Source organism: Vitis vinifera, chromosome 13 (genome assembly GCF_030704535.1).
Source record: "Vitis vinifera cultivar Pinot Noir 40024 chromosome 13, ASM3070453v1".
Classification (NCBI taxonomy): Eukaryota; Viridiplantae; Streptophyta; class Magnoliopsida; order Vitales; family Vitaceae; genus Vitis; species Vitis vinifera.
The window spans coordinates 27,105,165-27,131,079 of record NC_081817.1 but is presented as its reverse complement, the minus strand read 5'-3'; the positions used below and the strand labels follow the sequence as shown (position 1 = coordinate 27,131,079).

At 33.7% G+C, this 25,915-nt stretch overlaps 1 protein-coding gene across 1 annotated transcript in view; it reads left to right on the top strand.

The window, feature by feature from the left end:
- Nucleotides 1-6,655: 6,655 nt before the first annotated feature.
- The window catches only part of LOC100249983 (structural maintenance of chromosomes protein 5), a 54,754-nt gene continuing 35,494 nt past the window's right edge, over nucleotides 6,656-25,915 (top strand). The window contains exons 1-9 of the mRNA XM_002272374.5: nucleotides 6,656-7,013; nucleotides 7,241-7,418; nucleotides 7,487-7,640; nucleotides 12,630-12,703; nucleotides 12,951-13,100; nucleotides 13,215-13,319; nucleotides 13,437-13,582; nucleotides 20,264-20,375; nucleotides 20,485-20,640. Of these exons, the coding sequence (XP_002272410.1) occupies nucleotides 6,976-7,013; nucleotides 7,241-7,418; nucleotides 7,487-7,640; nucleotides 12,630-12,703; nucleotides 12,951-13,100; nucleotides 13,215-13,319; nucleotides 13,437-13,582; nucleotides 20,264-20,375; nucleotides 20,485-20,640 (1,113 nt within the window). The 5' untranslated portion in view covers nucleotides 6,656-6,975. The remainder of the gene's footprint in view (nucleotides 7,014-7,240; nucleotides 7,419-7,486; nucleotides 7,641-12,629; nucleotides 12,704-12,950; nucleotides 13,101-13,214; nucleotides 13,320-13,436; nucleotides 13,583-20,263; nucleotides 20,376-20,484; nucleotides 20,641-25,915) is intronic.

The window sequence follows — 25,915 nt, the reverse complement described above, 5'->3', positions numbered from 1 at the left end:
TCTAGTTTAGAATAAGTAAAATAAAAAAATAAAAAAATCACAAATGAATTTGATATAGAACTAAAAATAGTGTGTTCTGGTTGGTAATTGTTTTAAAAAACAATTTTGAAAAACAACTTTTCAGAATGGTTTTTGAAAACTATTTTATGATTCTTTGTAAAACAAAAGTCAAGGTTCCAACAAAAGTCTATTTGGGAACATGAAAAGTTTTTAATATATTTTTAAATATATTTTACAAATAAATTTTATATTTAGTGCTTTATTTTTCATCATTTTACATGTTTATATAATTGTTTTTTAAAATAACCCTAAAAATTAAAAATATCTTAAAGATGTTCTTTGAAAACACTCTAACCCTGTTTGGTAATCGTTTTTTAAAGCAATTCTAAAAAATAATTTTTGAAAATTGTTTTGTAATGTTTTGTAGAACAAAAGTTTGTTTGAGAGTTTAAAATATTTTTAACTTATTTTTAATATTTTTAAATATGTTTTAAAAATATTTTTTATGTCTAGAGATTTATTTTTTATCATTATATATATTTGTATAATTATTTTTTAAAATAGTTTTTAAAAATAAGTAAAAACAAATGAAAATAATTAAAATATGGTCTCCAAGAACACCATATTTTATATTCTTAAAAACAGAAAACAAAAATGATTTTCTAGTTGACAAACATTTTTTTCAATTTTTTTGCTCTATAAAATAAAAAATTGTTTTTGAAAACAGTTATCAAATATGCCCCTATTTATTTTTAAAGAGGAAACAGAAAATAGTTTTCTAATTTTCCAACGTAGTTTTCTAATTTTTTTCTAAAGAATAAAAAATTGTTTTTTAAAATAGTCATATGAGATATTTTGTAACAAAGCGAGTATACTCTTTTTATTTGACCCTTTTTAAGGAGGAGTTTTTACCTGGCTTCCTTTTTTATTTTTATTTATTTTTTAAATATTTGATTTAAATTTTTTGTTGAGATTTATTAAGGTTGGATGTAAATACATCCATCCATTATTGGTTTCACACGACAATACATCCATAGAAATGCTAATTCATGAAATTTGAAGCTAATGATGACTTAATGTATTTATACTAAGTCATCTTAAAAGGTGCATGATAAATTAACCCTTTAATTAAAACAAATTTAAAAAGAGTTATTTATTTACTTATTTTTAAAAACCCTTTTATCTTTCTTAAGACAATTATTGTTAAGAACTTGTTCTTGGTCAAGGATTTATAGAATTTTTTAATATTTGAAAGTGTTTGCCTTATGCAAAAAATTACAAAAATTATAACTTCAAGGTGGCAAGGGAGATGAACATGATTGCTTCTTGTTAGCCCAAGGGCTCTCCAAATCAGGTTTTGATGATAACAAACCGGGGTTAAGTTACTAATTGGTTTGAATTATAAAGAATTTAAAGTATTAATTTGGAAATTCATCAAATGACCTAATGGATGCAAGATCAAAACTTTTGGAAGCCCTTTAATCATAGGAAACAAAGTAAGATGAATGCATAGGTGCACTTAGGTTTTACATATTATTTCATGCATATTTGAAAAACTCGGTTTATTATTTAAAGTTACAGTTTCATTGAAACCTGAGTTTTATCAAATGTACCTTAGGCAAAACGTTTCAAAATTGACATATTAATTTACCTAAAGACCTTGCCTAAGTGTTAGAAGAGAAAAGACATAAAAAGATAGGTTTCTAGGCCCAAAATGGTGAACTGGTCGAGGCATTGGGCAACCGCCTAGGGTATCAGTCGACTAGTTCCCTTTGCTCGGTTGAGGTTCGGTCGAGGAGTGCAAAAACACTTTTTTTTTCTTCCAGTAGTCTTCCCTTCTCTGTCGAGGTAATTCCTTTCCCAATCGACCTCCGATCGAGGTCCGGTTAAAGTAACAGTAACCTGCCAAAGCATTAAATGCTCCAACGGCTAGTGAACCGGTCGACCCCTAACTCGATCAGTTAAGACTGCTTTTTGATTTTCTTGGCTTCCGATGTTAGAAACCTATAAATAGAGAGTTCCACTTCATTTATGAGTAAGATAACACCCGCATTTATTTGTTTATCAACTTGTTATTGCCTTAAAAGCTCTCATTTCTTTCTTGATGCATTAAATCTTCACTTGCATATCCTTTAGTGCACCTTTGTGAGTCATCCTCGCTTTGATTTTTATTTGAGTTATTATTAAGTTAGGTTGAGAGAAGTTCATTCTTGTTAATTGAGTATTAAAGTCTTCAAGTGAGTTGAATCTTGAAGAGAATGTGTAAGAGTCCATTGGAGTGGGAAGCCAAGTGTAAAGGTGATTAAAAGCTTGGTTAAAGCTTCAAGTTAGTGGAACCCTCACTCGGTTAGGAACTTGAGGAGAGTGGACGTTGGCAAGAAGTGTCGAATCACTTTAAAATTTGAGTTTGATTTCTCTAACTCTATCTCTTTATATTTGCTTCTCTTGTACTTGAATTTGTTGTGTTTAAAAATATATATTTTTTAAAACCCAATTCACCCCCCTCCCTCCCTCTCTCCCTCTTGGGTGTTTTTCTCATTTAAGATTAGACTTTATTTTCTCACTTCTCATAGATAAAGTGAAATTTTTTTTAAAATAAACTTCTATTATATATAAAATTATTCAAATTATGATAAAAAAAAACATTTATAAGGATTTATAATCTATACTATACTACTTATAAAAGTACGTGTAATTTTACATCTTTTGTTTCCCAAAACTACCTTTATCAATTTTTTTTCAAAAATACCCCATTTAAAAAAAAAAAAAACTTCTATTATATATAAAATTATTCAAATTATGATTAAAAAAAAAAACATACCTTTATAAGGATTTATAATCTATACTATACTACTTATAAAAGTACGAGTAATTTTACATCTTTTGTTTCCCAAAACTACCTTTATCAAAAAAAATTTCAAAAATACCCCTCAACCCATCATTTATGCCAGGTGTTTGTAAAAGCAAACCCAAGCCTTAAATAAGAAAAATTAAAAATTAACCCAACTAATTAACCATTTTTCAGCCACAACCCTTGCTTTACGTTGGTTGTGAATAATTTTAAAAAAAAAATCAACTTACCAATTTACCATATCATACATATAATCAAGACTGTACGACATTGGACCCATTTAGAACCCAGACAGTGGACCCATTCAATTGGTCCTTTGTTTCTATTGCACCACGACAAGGTCTTCATGGAGAGTTGGTACTATATAATTAGCTTTGTTCTTTTTCCTTATTCTGGAGTTTATTTTCCATAGACAAATGAAGTTTTTTTTTGTGCATAGTAGTGGGATTTTTAAGGGGAAAATGGGGTTTTAATTGTCATGGGAAACCATTCAATTGGTCCTCTGTTTCTATTGCACCATGATAAGGCCTTCATGGAGAGTTGGTACTAGACAGTTAACTTTGTTCTTTTTCCTTATTCCAGAGTTTCTTTTCCATAGACAAATGGGGTTTTCTTTTTATATATATATTTTTTATTTTTTGGGAATAGTAGTGGGATTTTTAAGGGGAAAATGGGGTTTTGATTGTCTCAAGAAACAAACATAAGGGGGATCGAAAAATTCAGGACTAAGATGATGAATTCACTGTATGGTTGAATTTATTCCTTGATTGATTGGGTTGTTCTCGGGTACCACTTGAATGATGCTATACTGTAAGGAGGAATCCCCTTCAATCTGGCGTACGAATTGACAATGTTTGAATACCCAGGAACATATCAAATATTCAACAGGGTGTTCAATGAGGCAATGTCAAATCATACTACGTTAATAATGAAGAGGATACTCCAGATTTACAAAATGTTTGAAGGCCTCAAAGTGTATAGAGAGAAGTTTGGTTATGATAGGAGATCGTCGCAAAGTGTTTTTCCAATTTCGAATTTAGAATTGAGATCGTTAGGGTTTGTTTAGAACTCTCTCACAAATCAAGTTTTTTTTTTAATAACAAATTTGAAGTATTTTAAATCATATTTGAATGTGTTTTAAGAAAATAAATAAAATGTATTTAATACTTACATCTATTATTAATTTTTTCTTTTTATCCGAACCTATCTTTCATTTCTTTAATGAAATAAATTATTTAAAAAAAAATTCATACTTTTTATCTTTTATACTTGTAATAGTGATTTTCATTCATTTTGAGATATTTAAATCTTTTAATATTTTATATTTAATTAAATAATAGTGAATTAATAATAACACTTATTACATCATAGATAATTATTGAATGAACATTATTTTAAAATTATTAATATTTTGAAATAGAATTTACAAAAATGATGAAAAATTTTCTATTGAGATTTTAATTCTTTTGATTTTTTTTTTAAATATTTTTAGTTTTTCCTTTATATATTTTTGGATTGATTGAATAATTTGATATATATATATATATATATATATATATATATCAAACTTATTTTTCTTTATATTTTTTCCAGAATAATTTGATATATTATATATTTTTCTTTGATATGAAATTATTTAATTTAATTTGGATTATATTTTCTATCTTTAGAAACAAAAAATGATAATTGGTTTTACAAAATATATAATGGTTTTTAAAAACGAATTAAAAAAATAATTTTTAACAACATAATATAAGTCAATAACTTTTCCATAAGAATTTTTAAATTTAATATAAATTTTTTATTTTACTTTTTTGAAAAGAAAATGTATGAGAACCGATCATTAATTTTTTATTTACTCTTCACTTTTTTTCTTTCCAAAAATGTCTTAAAGTTAGAAATTTCATTCTCTTTAAAACCACATTATTAATATAATTAATGTTATCAAAATTTATCATTAAAAGTTTAAAAACACTTCAAATTTCTTGTTCATTATAAATTTTATTCTCTTTAAAGTTTTTGAGATTTTTTTTTTAAATCCACAAATTTCATGATCAAATTAATTCATTTTTGTTCTTATTTTTATTAAAAAGCTCTAATATAAAAGGAAAAAAAATTTTAAACTATATATAAAATAATTAACACAATCTTTTTTTTTTTTTTAAATTTAGTGTAAAAGAAATAAATAATATATTTAAATTAAAATTGGTAAATGTTAAGGCCAATGACCAAAGAGGTATTTATTATTTTAATTTAAGAAAATTGGTTAAAAAATAATTTTAATATCATAAAATTTTGTGCCAAAGCGTGTAATCTTATTTATATCTCATCCTAATTATTATTATTATTTTTAAATTTGGTTTCACGTTTGATTCAATTATTTGATTTGGAATTTCTACTTAATTTTTATATAAGTCTTGAAAGAATAAATTCACGTACTAAGGACTTTTTTCATATCATCTCACATGCTTTGGCATGTGTACTTTTATTAATAATGGTAATATATACATATATATATAATTATTATTCTAAAAAAAGTCATGTTTTATGGGAACTTTTCCCGAGTAAGAGCCCAACCCCTTTGGAAAGTTACGACAAATAAGATGTAAACCGGCCCAGTTACAGGCTGCTAGAGCTGCAGTGTGGGCGGCGGGTGAGGCAGGGGAGGAGGAGGGAGGTGGGTGCAGAGTGGTGAGGGTGAGAGAGGAGGAGTAGGAAGAGGAGGAGAGGGGTGGAGGCTTTGGGAATGGTAGACAAGTGGGATGGGGAGGAGGTGCATGAGGTCCCATTTGGAACAGCAAGGTCTGCGGTCTTGACACCCAGAGTTTTGAATTAGCTTTTAGGATTGTGATGGTAATTTTAAAAATGGTTTGTAATACACCGAATAATTAAAACTGTAACAAAATAAAAAGATTAAATTATTTTAAAAATATTAAATTATCATTTAAATTGATTATTAGTATTGATATGAGTACTTCAAGAAATAAAAAAGTGAAAAACAACTCGTATTTACCAATAAAAAGTCCAACAAAAAAATAAATATGTGAAATTATTATTTCAAGATTTATATAAAATTTAAGTAGAGATTCAAAATCAAATAATTGAATTAATCGTGAAACAAAATTTAAAAAATAATTACGATTAGATATAAATAAGATTATACTTTTTGGCATAAAATTTTAAGATAATAAAATTAATTTTTAACCAATTTTCTTAAATTTTAAAAATAAATACCACCTTGGTCATTGATCATAACATTTACCAATTTTAATTTAAACACATTATTTATTTTTTTTACACTAAATTTATAATTTTTTTTTGTAAAAATCTAGAAAAAATTAATTTAATCAATTAATGTTAAATATGTCTTATTGAAGATGAAAATAATAAAAAGTAGATTTCTTGTTTATATTTTTAAAAATTAAATATTTTGAATTTATAAAAATTATTTCAATCATAAAAAAATCATCTAGGAATCATCTTTAAAAAAATAAACATGATTTTATTTTATCAAATATATTTGAAATAAAACAGTTATAAAAATAAAGGATTTTTAATGGAATGAACATATTTGAACATAAATATATTTTTCCTCTACATTTATTCATTAATTTAAATTTTTATATTAATATTCATTTCCTAAACCTAAATATTCATTATTAATTTTTTTTCCTTTCATTATCTATTCAAATGCAAATATTCACCACATATATCTTGAACCCAAAACCTTTAAACAACATTGAAATAATTATTAAGAACACTCTATTGACTCATATCTAAAAACCATCTCATTTCGAGTGAAACAGTTGATAACAGAAGTAATGCGGGCATTGGCGGGTGGGGCTAAGCCCAAACGGTTCACCGATCGGGCCATTCACGCACATTTATTTACAGGGGTCTCCAAGTGGGGCTCCGATTCGCAACAGTTTAACACAGCAACCTTTCCGGGTTGGCGCCATTTCACCTTCTCTCTCGAGTCCACTCAGTGACTTCCATCATCTCTCTGTCTCCATCTCTCACTCTAAGCCCTAGCTCTCTCTCCCTCAAAAACCGGTGATTCAAGGTTTCTTGGAGCTTCAATTCTGCATTTCGACACTCGGAACGCCGCAACAATAGAATCTACAATGGCGGAGCGTCGCTCTAAACGCCCCAAAATCACCAGGTCTGTAAGCATGTCTGACCGACTATAGAACTGGTTTTCTTTCTTTCAATGACTTCTTTTCGCATTTTTATTTTTTATTTTTATTTATTGGGTTTAAGTGGGTTTTGCTCTTCAAATAGCATTAAATTTAGGGTTTTATTATCTGTTTGCTTCTTTTCAGCTACCAAATCGAGTGTTACTGCACAGAGTGCTAATGTTTTTTTTTTTTTCAAATATTTTTCTTTTAGAGGGGAAGATGATTATTTACCTGGGAATATAACTGAGATTGAGCTCCATAATTTTATGACATTCAATGATCTGAAATGCAAACCGGGTTCACGTTTAAATCTTGTAATTGGACCCAACGGATCAGGGAAAAGCTCTCTCGTGTGTGCCATTGCCCTAGGTCTTGGCGGTGATCCTCAGGTTGGTGAAGTTTTGATTCTTATTGTTAGCTTTTTCAAACTAAAATTAAGAAGTGTACTTTTGTAAAGCTGCTTGGAAGGGCTTCTAGTATTGGTGCATATGTGAAGCGTGGGGAGGAGTCGGGATACATCAAGATTTCCTTGAGAGGGGACACTGAAGAGGAGCAGATTACCATTATGCGCAAAATAGATACACGTAACAAGTCTGAGTGGTTGTTCAATGGTAAGATATTTGACCTTTATACATATGTGCATGTGGAAAAATTTATGAGTTCAGATTTAACGCATGATATAGACTCATGTGTCAAGATTATTTCATTTAGTTGTTAGAATTATTTTTAAAATGTTCACCTTGACCTTTTTTAATTTGATTTTTTTTTCTTTTCTACAAAGGCAATCATTTCTAGATTATACTTGGTAGCCTCCTCCATACTATTCGTTGGATTGTTCTACTATTCTAAAGTAGCTTTCTCTCGATCAAACAAATTTTAAACTAAAAGCTACGATAGTAGAGTGGCTCTAGGTGTTGTCCACTGGGATGATGGATGTGTTTGGGAATCAAGAGAGAAAATAATGTGAATTGAGGTGGCGATGATAAAAAGTGAGGTAGTAAAAAAATCATACGAATTTACCAAACAAATTTTAAATGAAGAGGTTATTTATTTATTTATTTATTTATTGATAAGAAGCAACAATGTAATTTATTAAAATAATGAAAAGGTAAAATTGGCCAAAATTGGAATAAAATTTACCAAATGGAAAAGCTTTAGCATTCTGGATTAAGTAGAAATCAATCTCTATGGTGAAGAGGTTATTAGGATCTATTATTCATCAACTTAGGTTGAAGACCTTAAAATCTCACCTAAATCGATTGATTTAGCTTTAAATCTAGAACAATTAAATTCTCAAATTAATAATCCTAATTGCATTGACTGATAATTCACAATTAAGCTAAGTTCATTTCTAATCACCTTCCAATAGATCATGTAATGAAAATACATGATGCTACAAAATCTAATAATTTTTTTTTGATAAGTAAAGAGAAGTATATATATTAAAAAGAGGCGCCAAAATGGTGACTCAAGGTATACAAGATCAATACACCCACCCCCATTCAGCTGAAACAAAAAAAACTGTCAAAATGGAGGTACAAAAATGTTCCCACCCTCAACGAGAGTCCGACCAATCGATGAAACCAACTAGCGTCAAAGAACCATCCTTTATGAACAATTTAGTCTTTGACCAAAGAAAACAAACAAAAGAACTTTTTAGTCTTTGGATGAAAAGTATGTCCTCTTCAAAAGCAATTCTATTCCTTGCATTCCAAATCATCCAAAAGATGCATAAGGGGCCTACTCTCTATACTTCCTTTCTCTTCTTTCCCACAAATGACCCATCCCAACCCAAAAGTGTTGCCCTAACTGAAGATGGCAACACCCAATGCACCCCAAAAATAGTGAAAAACATCTCTCATGAAGCCCTAGTCTTAACACATTGGAGGAGGATGTGATCTATCAATTCTTCATGCATTTGGTAAATATAACATCTATTTGCTTGGGGCCATTCTCTTTTTTGAATTTGATCCAAAGTAAGAGCTTTTCCCCACGTTGCTTCCCACTACACACAAGACTTCCAAATGATATTCGTTGGGAAGGAAGTCGGAAAACCCAACTGTAAGGCTTTGTAGAAAGACTTAAAGGAAAACTTCCTGTTTTTTGTCTCTGTCCAAAGCACCCTACCCTCCTCATCCCTTTGCACTCTCTTCCCATTTAAACACAACAAAAATCGGTCCACCTCATCCACCTCCCAATTATTGAATGATCTAGAGAAGAGGGGGCAAACTCCACACATCTTTTACCCAAGCGTCCTTGGAAACGGTGAGAGCAAATAATACGGGAAAAGAATCACATAAGGTAAAACCTCACACCACTTATCCTTTTAGAATTTCACCCTTCGTCCATTACCCACCACAAAAGAAAGTCTGGTACTGACAATGTGCCACTCCTTCCTAATTGCTTTCCACAACCCTACACCATACCCGTCCTTGACTTCCCTAGAACACCATTCCCCTCGTTCCTCCCCATGCTTTCCCTTGGTCACTTGATTCCAAAAGGCTCCTCTCTTATTGGCAAACCGACAACTCAATTTACAAAGAAGAGCCTTATTGAGAGTAGAAAAACAATTAACCCCCAAACCTCCTTTTCTTTTGTCTAAGAAGACTGTCTCCCACCTTACAAGATGAGGTTTCCACTCAATAGCCCCACCTCCCCACAAAAAATCCCTTTAAACTTGCTTTAACCTCAATCTGACTAGCCTAGGTATAGAAAGCACGAACATGAAATAAATGGGCAGGCTACCCAAAGTACTCCGTATCACGGTGATCCTCCCTTCTTTAGAGATGTATTGTCTGTTCCACATAGCCAATCTCTTTTGAAACATCTCCTCCACTCCATCCCAAGCAGTCACAAACTTAAGAGAAGCACCCAATGACAACCCCAAGTAAGAGGAAGGGAGACTCCCGACCTTATAACCAAGCTTTGTAGCCAAGTCTTCCACATGTTCCACACATCCCATTGAGATTAACTCAATTTTATCTATATCAATTCTCAACCCTGAAATGGCCTCAAACCACATAAGGATCCAACATAAATACGTCATCTGATCCTGAGAAGCCTGAAAGAATAGAAGTGTATCATCTACGAACAATAAGTGAGAAATTTGAACCTCTTCACCATCTCTACCTTTCACCTGACAAGTCGACAAAAAAACCCCATCCACAGCTCCCTTTAGGCACAACTCCCTTTAGGAGGCAACTGAGTGCTTCTATAACAATCACAAATAAATAGGGTGAGAGGAGATCTCCCAGGCTTAGTCCCTTAGATCTTTGGAAAAAACATGAGGGGGTTCCATTAACCAAAACAGAGAACCTAGCTATGAAAATATGCCACTTCATCCACCCTAGCCATTTCTTCTTAAAACCCATCATAGTATCATATCCATAACCGAAAACAAGAAGGACCAGGCCACATGATCATACGCTTTCTCTATATCAAGTTTGCACATAACCTCACAATCATGGCTCTTCAAAATCAATTTTTAAGCATGAATCAATTAAGATTTCATTGTATTTTATTATATTTTTAAACAAGAATAAGAGTTACAAGATAGTTAAATTATGATAAAAGTTCTTAAAATTTCCAAAGAGTCTGTCCTAAAAGATCTCAACCCCTATTTATAGGCTAATTACATGAATGACACTTGGCATCATATTATTAGGCTTCTAGAATCTTCTAATTTCACAATATGAGATTGGAGCCAAAAATCAGCAATTTTGCATGGTCATGTAAAATTGAAATAGGTGACAAGTTTGGCATGGCTTGTGTGAAATTTCATATAGTCATGTGAAATCAATTCTTCCAAACTTCTCTACATTATACACTTTTTAACCCTTTGATCCAGTTGGCATGTATGTGTGAAATCTTGCATAGTCATATGAAATCAACTTCAATAGATTTATGACGAATCTTGGTTCTAGTTCATTTGGCATGCTTGTGCTAAATTTCTCATGTTCATGCGAAATTTCCATCCCTCTCATTTTTAAGCTCTCTTCCACAATTTTTCGCACTTCTTCCTTCCATATCAAGTTAGCCACCTCCAAACAATTCCAAATGCAACTCCAAACCAATTTACATTAATGGAAACATGAATCAAACTCAATTTGGACATCTTTCTTCATGAGATCAACATTGTTTATTCCCAATGATCTTTTCAATTTCAATAAGTGAAATCACCCATTTGCGATGCATATTTGAATCATCATCACCTTTTGCTCTCTTTAAATAGATTCATATCTTTGATCACACAATTTATCATTAATTACATATTGAAATCACTCCACAACTCTAAAATATTGTTAATAACCTTTGCAAGAGCAATAACATGTCAATTGAGTATTTTAGGCCTAATTACTACTCAAAATATGTGAAATTCATTGGAATTACTGTTTAAAATATGCTCTTTTTGAGTAGTAATCACATGCCCATAAACCACACAATCTTGATGACGGCGGGCTTCAATCCTAGCCTCCTATATCTCCATTGGGAATCCACTGGCAAAACTTTATATCTCCATTGGGAATCTATTGGCAAAACTTCACCATTAAATGAAAATTGATTTATCCTAGGTTGGATTCAGAAAGAGATTGAAAAAAAATCCATCCATAATTTTTGTCTTAGGTTGTTTGAACATTATAGCTCTCTTTAATAAAGCAAGCTATTGTTTCACTTGTAGGTAGCTAGGTAGGTGGGTCCAAGGAGGCAATATATGTTCTTGGATAAGAACTAGGATTTGTGAAGTTATTGAATATTTACTCCCTCTCCCTCCCTCTCTCTCCCTCTCTCTCTCTCTCTCTCTCTCTCTCTTTTGTAATAATCTTAAGTCAAATAATGATTTGATTGGCTAGGCTGTATTAGATGTTTTATAGTTACCCTTTCAAGTGAAAATTTGTTTTAGTTTAGCATTTTTGAAATGATTTTTTTTTTTTCTTTTTTGACAGGTAAAAAAGGGAAAATGAAGGTTGACTTAGTTATAAATTATAATCAATCATCCCCTTAATAAAAAGGGATTGGAATGCTCCACATAATCCACTCTTCTTTTCAAACTCCTTATGCAAGTCTAGTTCTACCACTTAATACGATAGTTATTATTGCCATGTGAAGAATCATGTTGGCTTAAATGCCTGTGGGGACTTAATGTATTATAAATTTCACTTCAAAAGTTTTGGAGAAGGATCTTCTAAAGGTTTTTTTTTTTTTGTTACTTTTACCATTGTTTCTTTATTTTGATCCCAAGTAGCTGGTGTAAGCTTCTGCATTTTCCTTGGTGTCAAAAGTAATTAAGAAAATGTATCTTTCCAAATAAAATCCTTCTTATTTGGAGTGGTTGTGTCTATATGGTTCTAAAATTTGTTACTCTTTTGTTCATCAATTGTTGTCTTAAGAACTTATAGCTTCTTAATTTTGTAACTATTTGAGTCGCTTCTTTAGCGCCTCTTTTGAATACACATATTATGGCTTATATTACAAAATCTCTATCTCTTTGTCTTTGTCTCTTTCTCAATCGTCTACATGATGCTGTTGAACTTAAAAGAAATCGTTTGTGCTAGCTAAGAAGAGGAATATAACTGTTATTTGCATTTATCTTTTGGTTTCAGGCAAAGTGGTGCCAAAAAAAGATGTAATTGAAATCGTTCGAAGGTTCAATATCCAAGTCAACAATTTGACTCAAGTGAGTTCCTACTTATGCTCAAAACATCCTTGGATTGTTGTTGATGGGGTTCTTTTTCGTCTTATCTATCATCTAGCATGCTCAAATTTTTCTTCATGATACTATAAGTGAATCTATTGCAACCAGTATGAGTTTTTGTGTATCTGACTTATGAGTTTGAATCAGGGCCTTCATCTTGGGCTACCTTCTTGTCTTTTTTCCTTTTCCTTTCATTCTTATTTTTCGTTTTGGGGTTGGTGGTGGTTAGTTCTTGCCACAAGACAGGGTCTCTGAATTTGCTAAGTTAACTCCTGTGCAACTTCTAGAAGAAACAGAAAAGGCTGTTGGTGATCCTCAACTACCAGTCCAACATTGTGCTCTTGTTCTTAAAAGTAGAGAACTGAAGAAACTTGAAAAAGTAAGTTTCTAAATTCATCATTTCCCCTATAAACAATATCAATGTTTCTTTCATGACTTGTTTTATACTATGATATATACCATTCTTTTTAATGCTTTGCTCTTTTTGGTTTAGGCTGTCGAGCAGAATGGGGAAATGTTGAATTGTTTGAAGACACTTAATTCTGAACGAGAAAAAGATGTTGAGCGTGTCCGTCAAAGACAAGAACTTCTAGCAAAGGTTTTTCTTTAGTTTTGTGTTTCCAACAGAATTGTTTTTATTTTGTCTCTGTTTTTTGGGTATCTTTAATTTCATTCATGAATGATGATGCTGATTCCTTTTCACATTTGTTTTTAGGTTGAATCCATGAAAAAGAAACTGCCATGGTTGAAGTACGATATGCAGAAGGTCCGATATATGGAAGCTAAAGAGCAGGAGAATGATGCAAAAAAGAAGTTGGATGAAGCTGCTAAGACTTTGAATGATATCAGAGAACCTATAGAGTATGGTGACTTCATTTGACACATTTCCTTTTTTTTTTTTTTTTTTTATTCTGAAAACTTTTCTTTTGATTATAACAAAAATATAAAGATGTTGCTAGAACATTTAATTATTGTGAGCTGGAGATGGAAGTTGTTTCCTCAATCATTTTGGCTCCTTCTAATTGGTCGGATGAAAATACTTATCAAAAAAAAAAAAAGTTGGATGAAAATGCTTCAGTGAAGGAGTGAATTTGGAACAGTATAGCAATATTTAATCTTTCTCTTAAGCTTTTGAGGGCAGCGGAAAGGAGGTTTCCCTTTTAGGAAGATTTGTTTTTTAGTATGCTCCCTCTCAAAGGAAATCTTGACCATTGACAATTTAGCATGAAATGCTACTTATTGATTTTTATGTGATATTTCTTGGATACTTTCTGCATTTTGTTTCTCACTTGGTTTTAGCTGTTAAGAGTAATACTAATATATGATCATCATTTCTTTTAAGTATATTGGTTGAGGGTTGGTAGGAACCTAGAACTTCTTAAATAATAATATTTATTATGGGACTTATTGGAACTTGCAATTTAAGTTTATTGGAACTCTCCTGTATCTGTTCTTATATCAATATATTCTCCTTCGTTTCTGATCAAAAAAAAAAAAAAAAAAAATTAAGTTTATTGGAACTTCTGAAATAATAATATTTATTTTGGGGATTTTATGATAAAACAAACATCATATTTTGTCAAGTAGGCTTCATTGATGCCTTAGAATTGAATGTTGATGTCTGTGATGTATCGATGAATAATCTTGTTTACCTCTATGGTTTTGGGAATCTCATTTTCTTATTGGGCTCAGTTTTTCCTATTAGTCTCTGCTTACATCTATAATTTTTTAAAAAAAAAAATTTAGGCTCATACAATTACTTATATACAGAATATGAAATTTCAGTATCTAAAAAATATATTTCATGAAAATAATATTTCCCAATAAGTGTGGGAGAAAACTAAATTATGAAAAATGTGGAGTTGGAATATGCTTGCTTGAAATTTTTTAATTCTAAACTGATCTTAACTTCAACTGTGCTCTTGAATTTCTTTTCTTTTTAAATATAAGTTCTTGATTACATGGTGTAGAAAATGGAACTTGTTTAAAGTGTAATGCTTTGGTAAGGTGACTTTTTTGATAGGTGCTTTAGTATGGTGAACCTGAGGCCTAAGTACGTGGGCTTGGTTCGGATGTGTGTCTAGGTATTTGATCCTTTATATCTCAAATTTTAGGATATAGAGACTCAGTTGAAAAAGATCTTGAATGGACTTGAATATTATATTATAAAAAAATCAATGAGAAATCAACAAGTAAAAAATAACTTACCCTTGATTAAAAAAAAAGAATCGTTTCTTCTCTTTTATCCATATTTGTTTTTAGAAAAAAAGATCAAAATAACTATATTGACAGGCAAAATAGGAGTGTCCAACAAGGATCCTACACCCATTCTTTGTCATGTTGTGTTGACAAGGTTCCATTGGACAAAGTTGAAAAGTTAGAGTATCACAACACTGAGCACTGTTAAGTACATATTTTGCATTTTTATCTATACTATTAACAAGGTCAACATCCCATTCATTCTTTCTTCCATCTTTTACCGAACTCAAATACCTAATAGGTCCTACTATTAATCACACAAGTGATAAAACATAAAGATAATGAAGTAAAATCACTTAAAGAGATAAGTCACTGTCATAAAATATGAAACAATTTTTCTCCCTCTGTCACTTTTGCCAACTTTCCAAGTACTCACATGCTCTCCCTCTCTCATATATTTTAAGATATCATATGATGTGAATGCTCAGAATCTATCTAATATATATTGGGAATTGGGATATTATATGGTTTAGTGCATGCATGGACATTCCATGCTCACCACATCTAGTTCTTAGCTTAAGTAGGAATCTTTTGAATCTTTTGTTTATGTTATGTCATTTAGTTATCACTTTTACATGTACATTTTCAGAAGATCATTATTGTAAACTTTTTTTTTTTTTTTAATCAGAAACAAACACATTTTCATTGAAAATGAAGGTATGGAGAAAGGATGAGAAATCCTTCCCTACAATTTTTCAGTGGCTACAAAAATTGAGAGATTGCAAAGAGATTTTTTATGGTCAGGGGTTGGGGAAGATCATCTTATTAGTTGGGATGTAGTGTGTAATCCGAAGGCAAAAGGGGGATTGGGATTTGGGAAGATTTCTATAAGGAATCTCGCTCTCTTAGGGAAATGGTTGTGGAGGTACCCTAGGGAGGGTTCAGCTTTGTGGCATCAGGTTATTTTAAGCATTTATGGATCACACTCCAATGGTTGGGATGCCAACATTATAGTCAAATGGTCACATCATTGTCCTTGGAAGGCTATTGCACAAGTCTTTTAGGAGTTTTTCAAGTTTACTCGGTTTGTGGTAGGAGATGGGGAAAGAATTCGGTTATGGGAAGACTTTTGGTGGGGGGACCAACCTTTGGGATCCCAATATCCGAGACTATTTACAGTAGTCACGGATAAAAATATTCCTATTTCTTCAACTCTTGGTTCTACTCGTCCCTTCTCTTGGAACTTTAATTTCCGCCGTAACCTTTCTGATTCTGAGATAGAAGATTTAGAAGGCCTCATGCGGTCACTTGATTGTTTGCCTTTATCACCTTCGGTTTCAAATTCGAGATCCTGGTCTTTATCTTCTTCAGGGCTTTTTACAGTCAAATCTTTCTTTCTTGCCTTATCTCAATTTTCTGGTTTTCCTCCAGTTTTCCCTACTAAGTTCGTTTGGAATTCTTAAGTCCCTTTCAAAATCAAGTCCTTTGTTTGGTTAGTGACACACAAGAAGGTAAATACTAATGACTTGCTACAATTGAGAAGACCCTACAAAGCTATTAGTCCTGATATTTGTAAGCTATGCATGAAGCACGGAGAATCAACAGATCATTTTTTCTTACATTGCTTTTTGACGATGAGGTTGTGGCGTATATTATTTTAGTTAGCCAAGACGGATTAGGTTCCCCCGAGGAGCATTTCCGACATGCTGTCCATCATTTCCGACATGTGTGTTGGGATTTTTTGGACCATGTGATGGAGAAAAAGGGGTTCAATCCTAGATGGAGGAAATGGATAAGAGGTTGTCTGTCCTCGGTGTCTTTTGCAATTCTAGTGAATGGAAACGCTAAAGGGTGGGTTAAGACATCTAGAGGTTTAAGACAAGGAGACCCTTTATCTCCCTTTTTGTTCACCATAGTAGCAAATGTATTGAGCAGGATGTTATTGAGAGCAGAGGAAAGAAATGCTTTAGAGGGTTTCAGGGTGGGTAGGAATAGAACAAGGGTGTCCCATTTACAATTTGCAGATGACACCATTTTCTTCTCTAGTACTCGAGAAGAGGACTTGCTAACTTTCAAGAGCGTTTTGCTAGTGTTTGGGCATATTTCTGTGCTGAAGGTTAACCTTGACAAAAGTAATATTTATGGCATTAACCTCGGTCAGGATCATCTTCATAGGTTGGCCGAGTTGCTTGATTGCAAGGCTTCTGGGTGGCCCATACTCTACCTGGGTCTTCCTCTGGGTGGGAATCCCAAGTCTGGTAGCTTTTGGGATCCTGTGATTGAGAGGATCTCGAGCAGATTAGATGGGTGGCAAAAGGCGTATTTATCTTTTGGAGGTAGGATAACTCTCATTCAATTTTATCTCACTTATATGCCTTGTTACTTCCTTTCCTTGTTTAAGATTCCCGCCTCCGTGGTAGTAAGAATTGAGAGGTTGTAAAGAGATTTTTTATGGTCTGGGGTTGGGGAAGGCAAAAGAGATCATCTAGTTAGTTGGGATGTAGTGTGTAATCCGAAGACGAAAGGGGGTTTGGGTCTCGGAAGGATTTCCTTACGGAATTCCGCTCTCTTAGGGAAATGGTTGTGGAAGTATCCCAGGGAGGGTTCAGCGTTGTGGCATCAGGTCATTTTAAGCATTTATGGATCACACTCTAATGGTTGGGACGCCAACATTATTGTTAGATGGTCACATCGTTGTCCTTGGAAAGCTATTGCACAAGTTTTCCAAGATTTTTCCAAGTTTACTCGGTTCATGGTAGGAGATGAGGAAAGAATTCGGTTCTGGGAAGACTTGTGGTGGGGGGATCAACCTCTAGGGGTCCGTTATCCAAGACTACTTAGAGTAGTCATGGATATAAACATTCCTATTTCTTCAATTCTCGGATCCACTCGCCCCTTCTCTTGGAACTTTAACTTCCGTCGTAACCTTTCCGATTCCGAGATAGAAGATTTATAAAGTCTCATGCAGTCTCTTGATCATATACATTTATCATCTTCGGTTCCAGATAAGAGATCTTGGTTTTTATCTTCTTCAGGACTTTTCACAGTCAAATCTTTCTTTCTTGCCTTATCCCAAATTTCTGGTTTGCCTTTAGTTTTCCCTACCAAGTTAGTCTGGAATTCTCAAGTCCCTTTCAAAATCAAGTCCTTTGTCTGGTTAGTGGCTCACAAGAAGGTAAATACTAACGACATGCTACAGTTGAGAAGACCCTACAAAGCACTTAGTCCCGACATTTGCATGTTGTGCATGAAGCAGGGAGAAACAGTAGATCATCTTTTTCTTCATTGCCCTCTGACGATGGGGTTATGGTACAGATTATTTCAGTTAACAAAGATAGATTGGGTCCCTCCTAGGAGCATCTTTGACATGCTATCTACCAATTTTAATGGTTTTGGATCTTCTAAGAGAGGGATTGTATTATGGCAAGCTGCGTGCATTGCTTTATTATGGGTGGTGTGGCGGGAAAGAAATGCAAGGATTTTTTAGGATAAAACAAGGAATTCAGAGAACCTTTGGGACATGATTCATTTCCTTGCTTCTCTTTGGGCTTTTTGTTCTAAGGTTTTTAAGGGGATTCCCCTTAATGTGATACACCTTGATTGGTTAGCGGCGTGCAACTCCATTGGGTTGGCCTAACTTATAGCAGTTGTCTGTATCTACTTTGTATTTTCTCGCATTTGTTTCATTGTAGTTTTGTTTTTCTTTGGTGGGAGGATTCCTCATCCTTCTCTTGTACTTTCCTTTTTATCAATATATGCCTTTGTCGTTTCCTATCAAAAAAATAGTTTTGTGGCAAGCTGAGTGCATTGCTTTAATTTGGGTTGTGTGGCGGGAAAGAAATGCAAGAATTTTTTAGGATAAAGTAAGGAATTCGGAGAATCTTTGGGATTCTATTCATTTCCTTGCTTCTCTTTGGGCTTTTTGTTCCAAGGTTTTTAAGGGGACTCCCCTAAATGTGTTACAACTTGATTGGCTAGCAGTGTGTAATTCCAATGGGTTGGTCTAATCTAGAGAGTTTGTATGTTTTTACTTAGTATTATCTAGTATTTGTATTATTGTAGTTTAGTTTTTCCTTGGTGGGAGGATTTCTCATCCTTCTCTTGTTCTTCTTTTTTCTATCAATATATCCCTCTGTTGTTTCCTATCAAAAAAATGAATAGAAGTAGACTAGATCTCACATCATTTCGTAGAACTACACTTGTCCTCAAAGATCCTTGCATTTCTTTCCCTCCAAACTATTCAAATCAATGAAAGACAAGCAATTTGCCATAGCACTTTGCTTTTGGAAGTGATTCTCAAACCCCTAAAAGAAATTGTCAACATGTGACTAACATTTTTAGTAGGAACCTGAGCTAAACTAGCTAGTTTAAGTAGTTTGCGCCATAACTCCAAGGTCATTGGGCAATGTAAAAAAAGATAATCTATTTATTCTCCACTACCCATACATAGAGCGCAAAACATTCGGGCTAAATGCTTTGAAAGGCCTTCTCACCTAAAGCAAGTTGTTGGTGTTAACCTTTTTGTTGGTCACTAACCAAGTAAACGTCTTGACCTTTGATGGATCTTTTGATTTCCAAATGAAAAGTGCAAGGGGGAAGAGGACTTGAGAAGATTAATTAGATAAAGTTAAGAAGAAATATTTATTGTAAACTTTAAGATTAGGTGACAAGGAAGTTGGCGCTACTTTCCTTGATTAGAGAAATTAATGAAGGTTTTTTCCCCTATAATATCAAAAACAAAATATTTATTTAGTACAAGCAAAAGATGTTTTAAGTACAAGCAAAGAATGATAAATCCTTCTAAAATACAAAAGATGATTCAAAAGAGGAAAAACCTAACAAGAGTAACAAGATAGCTATGCTGATGAATTATGGAACAATAACATGGACAAAATATGTAACAATGTACTTAATATTTCAATATAATTAAATCGTTGTTTCTAATAAAAAAAAGGAAAAAAAAAAAGAACAGAAAAAAATTAACAATGTACAACTCGAGGGGGTAAAAAATCCCTTACAAAAGAAAACATCTGTTTGGCTCCACATTTGGCTAATCAATTTTCTAGCTCATTAGCAAAATGTGGGGACCAAGGGAAGGAACAATCCAAGCTGCTAGCTAGACTTAGGTCTAGTTGAGCCATAGTTCATTTTTCCAAGGACTTTTTGACTTAGATACTGATGAGATCACTATAGAAAAATGTCCCTTCAACAACAAAGTGGAAAGATCCAAAGCCTTGGCCAGCGATAAGCCCTTTCTCTCCCTTACCCACTCTTTCACTCTTCAGTGTTTTCCTTTTTGGTTGTTCTATGCTGTATGTTCAATCATTACTTGGTTGGCTGCAGGAAACAGAGGCAGGAGAAAGCAGCACTAGATGCTAAATGCAAAAAAGTTAGTGGGCTCATGAATGGCAATTCTAAGAGGCGCATGGAACTTCTAGAGAAGGAAAATCGTTTGGTATTTTGAGCTTCTTACTTTTATTGCTTCTGTTTTGTGCTTCTTTGACAACTTGTTGCGAGATTCATTTATTCATTATTATTTCTGATAGATATTTGTACTCTTATAGGGAGTGCAAGCACGAGGAAAATACAATGAAATGGAAGAGTTGAGGAGGCAAGAAGAATCACGTCAACAAAGAATTTCAAAAGCTAAGGAAGATCTTGTTGCTGCTGAACTAGAACTTGCTAGCCTGCCTCCCTATGAACATCCTAAAGATGAAATTGTAAGTTGCATTCTCTAGTCCTGATTGCTACATTTTTCTTCTTATAAAAAACGCCAATTTCATTGCATTAAAATGGTGAGTACAGAGAAAGATGATAATTCCTTCCAAGAGGTACAATATTCTCTCTACAAAGTCTGATTAAAAAGGTGGATAAGCATATACTAGTTCAAAAAAGGAAATCTAGCTACAATTCACCAAGGTGTAAAATCTCCTACAAAAGAACCTATATGTCTAGCCACAAAAGACGCGGCTAACGTATACTAGTTCTGATTGCAATATTTGTTTAGCTGCCTGATGGATGCAGGTCAAGTTAGTATTTGATACTAGGGATACTGCAACCAAAAAAACTATGGTGAATAACTAACTCATTGCCTTAGCCAATAGTCTCATTGGTGACCTTTTTAAGATGGTCCATGCATCAGTGAAGATGGATTTTCCTTTAAATGGTTCTTATCAAATGTATGCAAATATGATAGCTTCTTCAGATAAAAAAATATATATGATAGGTTCTACTAAATTGGTGAATTTTTTATTTATAGGGGGGCTGCAAGATGCCTACCACCTTTGGACATTTATGTTCTTTTTGGATGTGGCAAGATGGGTTGCCGGTATTGGTGTAGTGAATACATGAGTATGGAATTGAAGGTTTTTCACAAGACGCAATCAAATCACTTGGCTGAAACTGCCTTTTGTCTTGGTATATATGGAAATAGGAACTGGTGCAATTTGGAGGAGACTTGCTATTTTTAATTAGAAACAAACAATTCATTTAGCTGAATTACACAAGAATATACAAAAGAAGGATGTGTACACTTCTCGAAAGCAAGATTTGACCGAAAAAAAGAAAAAGCAAAAAAAAGAGGGGCTAGAATCAGTAACTGAAAAAATACTTGCAAGATAAAAGAAGTCTAGAGCGCAAATAAGGACCAATGTGCAAGGAGGAAAAAAAAAATCAATAGAAGTCTTTAATTGGAAGGTCCTACGCTGAACTAGCAAATTGGCTACCTAATTGGTTGATCAAGTAAGCTAGTTGAAAGGACATTGAACTTCTAGCAATGTTAAAGATTTGGTTGAACAACAATCATACTTTCGGTGTATGTGTGATCAGAAATCTTTCTGTTTTCAATGCTACTATTCTAGACAAGTGGAGTTGGAGATTTGCCTCTCAAAGATATTCTTGATGGAAATGGGTTATAATAGGGAGGTTTGGGAAGAAGTGGTTATGGGTTTGATTTGGTGCTTTGGTGTGCTAAGGGAGTAGGATTGTGGAAGACAATTAGGAACAAATGAGGGATTTTTAAAAGTAGAGTTCACTTTACTATGGGGAATGGGAGAAGAGTCAAGTTTCCGTTAGATGGGTGGTGTGGTGATTCATCTTTGAGGGACTTTTTTCCTGCCTTATTTGCCATAACCAATTCAAAGGCTTGTGCATAGTAGATTGGGGAAGGGGAGGGGGTCACAGGTCAAGGAGAGGAGCCATTGGAGCCCATGCTTTTCAAGACAATTTCATGATTGGGAGTTAGATATGGGGGAGGCCTTTCTGCAATTAGCGAGATGGGGACTAGGGGATGGAATGGCCTAGTTGGATTCTAAGAGTGAATAGTTCTCATTATAAAGCTTTCCACTCCTTTTTGGCGTCCAAGGGGAAAAAGGAGGGTAGGGTGGGGGAAGGAGGGGCATAGAGCCATTTCCAATTAATGTTGTTTGGAATTCATGGACTCTAACATAGTGGGTTTTTTTATTTTTTATTTTATTTTAACATGGGAGGCAATGTGGGAATGGTATTGACCTTGTATTAGATGAAAAGAACAGGCTTGTCTTTGAGGGAACATGAAAGGGAAGAAGAATTTGTTGATTACATTTTCTTACATTGTGCCTTAGCAAGAATGTTGTGGCAACTAATCTTTTCCATGTTGGGATAGCTTGGGTGATTTGTTCTTGAACAAGACCGATGCTATTAAGTTGGAATTAGTTCTTTGTTGGGAAGAGGCGGAATAGAGTGAAAATGACTTCTCCATTGTGTTTATTTTGGTCTATTTGGAGGGAGAGCAATCAAATGACATTCAAAAACTTGGAGCAATTGAAGCAAGCACTGGAATCCTTTCTTATGTCTAATGTTGTGGAATGTCTTATTCTTTATTTTGAGGCATCTATTTTTTTTTTAATTCTTTTTTCATTAAAAACAAAACATATTCACTGTGCAAATGCAGGATGAGAAATCCTTCCCAAAATTACAAATCTAATAGATAACAGAGGTGGAGAAACCTACTCCAATAGATAGAGGAGATATCCATGTTTATGATGGATTTGGTTGATTGGTTGGGTTTGAAGTAGAAGAGGGAACATTCCAAATTTTTTTTTTTGTTTTTTGTTCTTTATGCTCAACACCGAAGAGTTCTAAAGACCTCACTTTTCAATGATGTCCAAGAGATAACAATAGTAGAATCCATTTCCACTATGTGATGGGACAACCTTAAATTTCTAGCCAAAAGCAACCTCGTCGAAAGAGGTTGAATCTTTGCCTCTATAGCAAATACCATATTAGCAGGTCTAGAGAAGGTTCTTAATATGCCACCAACATTCTCCCTAATCACACCTTGACCTTAACAGATCAAAATTACTTAAATAAATACTATAAAAGTTTAGTATGCCAATTGGAAGAGGTTTTTGATTGAGCTTGAAGCTTCGACATACTCCTAGACAAACATACAAGGCTCTAATCTAGCAACATTAAGTCTAATGTGGTTACACTAGACTGTTCTAAGATTGAAGCCCAAAGGGATGGAGTAAAATGCTCCACCTACCAATTTTGGTCATTGCTAAGTTGTGGTAGACGTGAGAGTTGGGATGAGCGGGATGGAAGGCGTGGGTGGTGGTGTATTGTAGTGGAGTGGTTGCTTTACTTTTGCTCTTATTAGATATACAAGTGTTTCCATGGGTTGCACTACCCTTTTTTTAGGGCATCTAAATTGATTTTAGTATGCCAAAGAAGGCGGACTTTTCAGTTAAGTCTTTCTACTTATTGGCAAGTAGGAGAATGAAACCTTTCCCTTATAGTACAGTTTGGGACTCTTGGGCTCCTGTAAAAGCTACCTTTTTTGCTTGGGAAGCAACTTAGGCTAAGATATTGACTTAGGATCAACTCAGAAAGAGGGGTTGGAGGATGCCTAATAGATGCTATTTGTGCAAGGCAGAAGAAGAAATGGGGAATCATATCCTCCTTCATTGTTTGAAAGTGTGTATTTTGTGGTAGTTGATTTTTGCTCTATTCAATGTATAATGGGTGATGCACTCTTCAGTGAAAGGGATGCTCTTGAGTTGGGTGGCTTCTTTGTGGACATAAAAAAAGAAAAAGGTTTGGAAAGTTGCTCCTTTATGCCTCTTTTGGTCCATATGGAGGGAGAAAAATAGGAGAGCTTTTAAGAATTGTGCAAGCTTGGACCAAACAATTAAAAGTTTTTTTTTTGTATCTTTTTTGGGATTGGGTTAGATTGTACATTGGGGATGGTTCTATGTTGTTGATCGATTTTGTGGACTGGTTAGGCTCTTCGTAGGGTGCGGTTGCTTGTTTTTGTGTATTCGCACTTTCTGGTTTTTGTTGCTTTGTATACGTTGTGTATGCCTTTTAATTTTAATACAATCTTCATTACCTATTAAAAAAAAAAAAGAAGTTTTGCTATAATAGTCATTCCTTGCTATTGATATAGAAACTTGAATTCAAGAAACAACTACTAAACTGGACTAGAATAAATTACCTTAGGGTTAGTGGGATTCTTGGACTAGTAAGTTTTATATGATTTGGTCTATGGAGATGAGTTAGGAAGGGTATAATGACTTTTATAGATTGATATTTTTGATGCAAGGGATGTGCTGGACAATGTTTTTGTTAGACATGGGTGACACAGAAATAACTTTAGAAAATAATCCCAAATATGTTTTGGATCAAAGTTGTTAGAGAATGTGGTGGCAAATTATTTGTGTTGGCTTGGAGAGGAGAGATTTTTCTTGCTATTTTCATCATTCAGGACTAGGAGTCATTACAATTAAACATGTATCCTTTGATGTCTTTGGTGTTTGATGTTGAGGTTAGTTAGAGAACTTATTCAAATGGCATGGCTGCTTTGTGGTGAAGGAGGTCAGTTTGGAGTGGAACCCTACAAAGTGTCTTTTGGAGTTCTCATGGAAGAAACAAAAATGTGAATGAGGGGTGAAAGTTTATAGATCTTGATTATGATACACCTAGAGGGGGTGAATAGGTGTTTATTGATTTATGCCCAAAATTATTTTATGTTTTACCTTTTCCTTTGATATAGGGAAGTGGAAAAGAATAAACAATGTACAATACACAAAGGTTTTTAAGTGGAAAACCATTTACACAATCTCTTAGAGACAATGCGGATGCAACAACCATGGAGTTAAAGACCTCAAATCACAAATCTACTATCAAAAGAATAATGCATGGTTTTACTTGGCGGATGCTATCTCTAAGTCACTCCCTCGTACCTATTTTTTTTCTTTGATCAATAAACAGAAAACTGTATAGCAAAGAGGCGCTAAAGAAGCGACTCACATAATTACAGTATAGATAAACTCACCCCCTTACAAAAGGACCCAAACAACAAGGAAAACACAAAAAACCTTCTCCCTTATCGCAAACACACCCAATCTATAAAATCTATTAAGGTCGAAGGACTATCTTTTATCTACAATTTGGTTTCCGACCAAAGTAAATACACAAAAGAAACTTTTAGTTTTTGAATGGACAACACACCGTCCTCAAAAGCAATTGTATTCTTAGCCTTCCAAATGACCCAAAACAAGCATAACGGTCCCAATTGCCACGCCACCTTCCTCTTCTTGCCCACAAAAGAGCCCCTCCATCCTAAAAGGGTTTCCTTTACCGAATAAGGAAAGACCCAAGAAACACCAAAAAAAGAGAGGAACAACATCCACACTTCCCTTGTTCTTTCACAATGAAAGAGGAGGTGGTCTATCGACTCCTCACACGTTTGGCACAAAAAGCACCTATTTGCCAAAACCCAACCCCTCTTTTGTAAACAGTCCAAGGTTAGAATTCTTCCCCACGAAGCCTCTCACGCAAAGAAACTTAACTTGGGCTGCACACAAGAATTCCAAATAATCTTCGAAGGGAATGAAGCAAGAGACAACGGCTGCAAGGCCCTATACAAAGATTTTACCGAAAAAACCCCATCCTTTGAGTCCATCCACCTCACCTTATCCTCCTCATCCACCCTAACCATCTTCCCATCCAAGC